The sequence below is a fragment of the Anser anser genome, assembly GCF_964211835.1.
Source record: "Anser anser genome assembly, chromosome: 20".
Classification (NCBI taxonomy): Eukaryota; Metazoa; Chordata; class Aves; order Anseriformes; family Anatidae; genus Anser; species Anser anser.
In genome coordinates this window covers 1,769,328-1,775,146 of record NC_139741.1, presented here as the reverse complement: position 1 = coordinate 1,775,146, position 5,819 = coordinate 1,769,328, and the positions used below count along the sequence as shown (strand labels likewise).

Sequence of the window (5,819 nt, the reverse complement as noted above, 5' to 3'; positions counted from 1 at the left end):
ACAACCCCCGGGGTTGCTCCCCCTCTAGGCCTTCACTTTTATTAATAAATGCAGACAGAAAACAGGCGGCACGCTTCAAAGGTTTGTGGGTTGTTTTTCTGTACTTTATTTTGATTCCCAAAATCCCATCGGCAATCGTCGTTGGCTGCGAGGTTTGTCTGACGCAAGAGCTGCACAGGACCGCGGTACGGCTCCCACAAGCGGGAAACGGCACAGATGGCCAGAAGAAGAAAATAAATAAATAAATAAATAAATATATAAATAAGTAAGTCAGCCCCAGGACAGCCTGGGCCGGGCCTGGGCTGGAGGCGGCCCGCCCTGGGCTCCCCATGCCCCCGGGGCAGCCATTTTACAGCAGGCCCGGCCCGGCTCCTTCCTGAGGAGCGGGCACAGCGCTGCGGGGCGGGACGGGGCGGCGGCGGCCCCTCAGGGGACCGGGGACGGGGACATGACGGGACCGAGCTCGGCCCCGCTCCCCTCAGCCCCCCTCACGGCCCCGCCGCCCCCCCCCCCGGCGCGGTGCATTGTGGGCCGCGCCCCGCGCCTTGGCGCCAAGCGCCCCCGCGCCGCGGTGCATTGTGGGCCGCGCCCTGCCCGCCCCTAGCCGCTGCCGGGCCTTCTTGGCGCGAGCTCCGCACCGGACGTGACGCCACGCGGCCCGGCGCACCGAGAGGCGGCGGCGGGGCGAGGTGCGCTGCCCTCCCCTCCCCTCCCGGGGGCACGCCGCGCTCGCTAAGCCCTCGCGCCCGGCGGCGGCGCGGCCCGCGAGGCCTCGGCTTCTCCGGTGAAGCCGCTGCGGGGAGCGGACGGAGGGACTACTTTCCTGCGGCGCCGCGCATGCGCCGGAGGGGGGACTGAGGGCGCGGAGGGATACGCGTCCGGCGGCTGGACGCGGGCCCGCGCGCGGGAGGTGCTGCGGCTCGGGGTGAGATCGCTGCGCGCAGCAGGAGCGCGAGGGGGAGCCGCGGTCGCCATTTTGCAGCGGCGGCTGGGGGAGGCGGCGCGAGGAGCGCTCCCGTCCGCACGGCCCGGCCCCGCCGCCGCCGCCGCCCGCCCGCTGCCCGCGCCTCAGGCCCTGCCCCGCCGCAGCCATTGCCGACCTCGCCATGTCCGGGGGGGGCGTGATCCGCGGCCCGGCCGGCAACAACGACTGCCGCATCTACGTGGGGAACCTGCCCCCCGACATCCGCACCAAGGACATCGAGGACGTCTTCTACAAGTACGGCGCCATCCGCGACATCGACCTCAAGAACCGCCGCGGGGGGCCGCCCTTCGCCTTCGTCGAGTTTGAGGACCCCAGGTGAGGGCCCGTTGCCTCCCTACCCCCCCCACCCCCCTCACGCCGTCAGGCCCCGCGCGGCCCCCCCCCCCTCCCCGGTTGCTGAGGCGCCGCCCGGCCTCCCGCCGCCGCCCCGGGCCTCAGGCGGCGCTAACGGGGCGGCCCGGGCCGCGGGGAGGGGCCGGCGGGAAGCGGGAACAAAGGCGGGGGGGGGGGGGGGGAGCGGCGGGGGCAGGGCGCGGCGCTGACGGGGAGGGGGGGGGGGGTGGTGGCGGCCGCGCTCACCGCCCCGACCCGGCCCGCAGGGACGCGGAGGACGCCGTGTACGGGCGGGACGGCTACGATTACGATGGGTATCGCCTCCGCGTGGAGTTCCCTCGCAGCGGCCGGGGCACCGGCAGAGGCGGCGGAGGAGGTGGAGGCGGAGGAGCCCCCCGGGGCAGGTACGGGCCCCCATCGCGGCGCTCGGAGTACAGAGTGATCGTCTCGGGTGAGTCATTCCTCCCGCCGCCCCTCGCGCTCCCCCCCCCCCGGGGTCCTCGCGGCTGCGAGGGGCGACGCAGCTCCGCAGCGCTTCCTAAAAAGCGTCGCCTCGCGTAGCTCGCGCGGAGCGCCGTTCCCGGCTGCTAACAGCTCCTCGAGGCAGCCCGCCTGCTTACGGCCTGGCCTCTCCTGTCCGCTGCGGGATGACGCCGTATCTTACGGAAGATGCTAACGTAGCGGGGTTGTAAAGCAAGGTGTTGCTTTTTTATCTAGGGCTGCCTCCAAGTGGAAGTTGGCAGGATTTAAAGGATCACATGCGTGAAGCAGGTGATGTATGTTATGCTGATGTTTTCCGAGATGGCACTGGTGTCGTGGAGTTTGTACGGAAGGAAGATATGACCTACGCTGTGCGAAAACTGGATAACACTAAATTTAGATCTCATGAGGTAGGTTCCATACTTACTCTTTTGGCCAGAATTGGATACAAAGGGCTTAACAGTAGGAGTTGAAGGTAAGGAATGTGTGGTGTTCGTTGTTTTAAAACACAAAGCAGCTAAACTAAGTCTGTGGTCAGTTTGTCACGGAATAGACATTATTAAGGCTTTGGCGTCTATTTCTGTGCTTTAGTAAACGATATCCGCAGTCTGTCAGCATGCCTAAAAAGATGGCCCTGAAGCCTAGACCTTTCAATCGAAAGTTCTGTCTATTCAATAGGGAGAAACTGCCTACATCCGTGTTAAAGTTGATGGTCCAAGAAGTCCAAGCTATGGAAGATCTCGGTCACGCAGCCGTAGTCGTAGCAGAAGCCGTAGTCGAAGCAACAGCAGAAGCCGCAGTTATTCCCCAAGAAGAAGCAGAGGATCTCCACGCTACTCTCCCCGCCACAGCAGATCCCGATCTCGTACATAAACGATCACTAGCTCTGATCTTTTTGTAGAACCCCATGTTGTACACAGTTTTCCTTTACTCAGTACAGTCTTTCAATTTTTTTTTTTTAATTCAAACTGTTTTATTCAAATTGGCTGAAGTGTTGAATTGCATTCTTGTGTAAAATCCCTAGTGAGTATTTGCTCCGTAACATCAACATTCCCCTCATGTCTTTGGTAAATTGTATTTTAATTGATGTCAGTCAGGATTGTTTCAATTTAGTTCTAGTCAAATACCAACATTCTTCAAACTGTGGTATTGCTGTGTAAATGTCTCAGTGTTCAGCTATGGTTTATACGAGCTGGGGATGTTGGGATGTTTGTGGCTAACTTGTCTCTTCTGGGGGATCTTATATTTTATCTTGCCTTTTCGTGTGTCTTTCTGTAGACATATCTGAAGAGATGGATTAAGAATGCTTTGGATTAAAGGATTGTGGAGCACATGTCAATCATTTTAGGATTGTCAAAAGGAGGATTGAGGAGGATCAGATCAATAATGGAGGCAATGGTATGACTCCAAGTGCTATTGTCACAGATGAACTTGGCAGTATTGACCTTATACTGAGAGACAGGTTAATTGAGTACGTGCGCCTACGTGTCACTTCTTCAGGCATGTTTTAGTTACTGCAGACTACAATTGCTCTTCTCTTTAAAACTTTTTTTTAGCAATTGTGGCTAAATACTTGCTTTTGTAATTCTCTATTCCATTCTAGTTTTTTAAAGGAACAAACCGGGACGGGGGTGGGAGTATTGGTTTACTTTGTCATGCAGCATTTGGTTACAAGTGTTAATGTTGCGTAGTATTCGTACACTTGTAGATGAAGGGTATCTTCAAACCAGAGTATAATATCAATACTGCTAAAATCTGCATGTCCTCTGTGTGACTGATACAGCGTTGCTATTTCATTTTTTTTAAAGTACCAGAATGAAAGCGAAAATAGAAAACCTAGTTGGGAATAATTTAAGTCTCAGCCCTTCCCCTCAGACTAATTCACAATTGACTCACGAATATGCTTGAAAACTCCAGTTAGTTAATTTTGTTACCTTCCAGCTGGGAGTACTAGTTATAGCTTAGACATACAGTAGGCGGATAGCTTTAGCAGTAAACTTTTACAATTTCATAAACATTTTTTGCAACCACAAAACCTGTAGCACACCACCGTACGAGCAATGAGTATGTTGGCATTTTCAGTTGACATATGTAAATATTACGATGTTTCCTCCAAATAATTAACGTTTCTAAAAAAAAAAAAAAGAAATTTAGCATCACCATTCAAAAGCTTGTTTTGGGGAATTGATAGTTATTAATGTACATCTGTATTAATTGATGGCAAACATAACTGATCATTCCCCAGAATCCTATTTTTTCATTACAGTATCTAACTTTTTGCCTCCTCTTTTTTGGTTTTGCTGGTTATAAAGGTTTGGATTGGAGAGGGCTCACTGGATCCCAATCCTTGGAGCTGGATCATTGGATTCAAATCATAATGTGGATAGGATAGGGAGGCTGAATTGCAAGGATTCATGGAGCGGGATCAAATTACCAGGAACATAGGAGTGGATTCCTGCCCCAACCAAACCGCATTCGTGTGGATTTTTTTATTCAACTCAATTGGCTATTCCAAAGATTTTTTTTTCCTATTTTTGACGATTGGAGCCCTTATGATGCACGATGGAGTTTTTCATTTTTTGGTAAAAGGAGCAAAGCGAGGACCTGGAGAGGTACGCTGGAGCAATCTCCTTGGAAGGATTCAGCACGAGTAGATGGTAAACGTTAAAGGGGAAAAAGGGGGGTTTGTTTAAACAAAGTAAATCAATAAGTCGTTTCTCTAAATTTAAAGTCAAAAATCGGAGTTAAAGATTAAGTAGGTTTTCAATTGGCTACTGCCTTTTTTTCTTTGACAAATAAAATTTTTAAAAAACATGCATGGTTGTCATCATTTGTTGGTAATGAGTCTGCTTGCCACCAGAAACTGTAACATTGTTAAATTTCACGTTTTCAGACAAAAAGCTTTTGTATCCAACAAAGATCCGCTGTTCCGCAGGAAGCACTGATGTTGGAGCTTCTGAATCAGGGACCAGTTACCCTGGGAAATGGGCAGAATTCACTGAGAGTGGGGGAGAAGAAGAAAATCCGAGCTGCTTAAAAAAGGATGCTGTTAGTGTTGGTGGTAACAAGTAAAGGAGAGAGCGCACGGGGAAAAGGTGAACCAGGCTCAGTCCTTCCCCCTGCCGTCCTGTTAAGTGCCGGTTAGAAACTGAGCGCATGTAAAGCTCCCCAGCGCTTGTGCTCTCAAGTGTTGGTGGACTTTTGAGGCCCTGTGTGCAGGAGGCGAGCAGTGACGGGGGTATCAGGAGCTGGTCGTTAGCAGCAGGCGCTGGGCCGCTGCCCCGCGACGTGGGCGGCTGGGGAACAGCACCGCAGCCGCTCGAGGGTGCCAGGCGTGTCCGCGGCACCTTCCCGGGGTGAATGTCCTCGTAATTCAACGCAAACTACGCGAACGTTCCAGTAGTTACCTGGAATAACGTTGCTTATGTTCAATTCGAGTTAAATGTGCGGTGAGTTGGTGTCAGCGCTGAGCAGGAAGGTTTCTGCACAACCCGTAGCCGTTTGCCAGTCCAGGGGCGTGCCAGTGAGCGGAGAGCCGGAGGTGCTCGGGTTAATGTGGGGGTGGGATACTTGTTACGTACGTTTTGCTCTCGGGTGAGTGAAGTTTGTTCCTGTACGGCGGGGAAGTGGAGCAGGGCAGGAACGTGTTTGTGGCTGGGGCAGGAGAGCGGGTCTGGGTTGTAATCTTGGCGTGCTGGCGTACGGGACGCCAGCGTACGGTGACGGTTCGTACAGGATGGGATCTCCCTGCGGGAATGCTGTGTTGCCAAAGATGCGTACGTGGGCACTTTCTGCTCTCTTTAACCAAAGTTGAGGAATCCTGATTGTAAAAGCACCGTAGCTGGGGAAGGGAAGGCAGGAGCTGTTACCCAAAGGACAGACTCTAGGTGCTCAAGTGGCCGTGGGCTAGTGCCAGGTGGGACGGAGTGGGGAAGAGCAGCAGAGATGAGGGGTGAGCAGCGATCAGGGGTTTGCAGAGGTGGGGTGGCTCGTGCCAGAGAAGGTGGGCGGTGGGAATTAA

The 5,819-nt window shown here is 54.1% G+C and overlaps 1 protein-coding gene across 2 annotated transcripts; it reads left to right on the top strand.

Moving 5' to 3' along the window:
• The first annotated feature begins 617 nt into the window (after positions 1–617).
• SRSF1 (serine and arginine rich splicing factor 1) lies at positions 618–4,612 on the top strand. 2 transcript variants are annotated; one of them, XR_014574328.1, is made up of 5 exons: positions 649–1,300; positions 1,585–1,769; positions 2,036–2,208; positions 2,477–3,196; positions 4,111–4,612. XR_014574328.1 is itself a non-coding variant. In XM_083806766.1 (4 exons), exons 1-4 carry the CDS (start codon positions 1,107–1,109, stop codon positions 2,669–2,671), a joined length of 747 nt encoding a protein of 248 aa, XP_083662892.1. In that variant the 5' UTR covers positions 618–1,106; the 3' UTR covers positions 2,672–4,612. The 2 variants fall into 2 exon arrangements, 1 of the variants encoding a protein (XP_083662892.1); XM_083806766.1 differs by having other exon boundaries at positions 618–1,300; positions 2,477–4,612.
• The last annotated feature ends 1,207 nt before the right edge of the window (positions 4,613–5,819 follow it).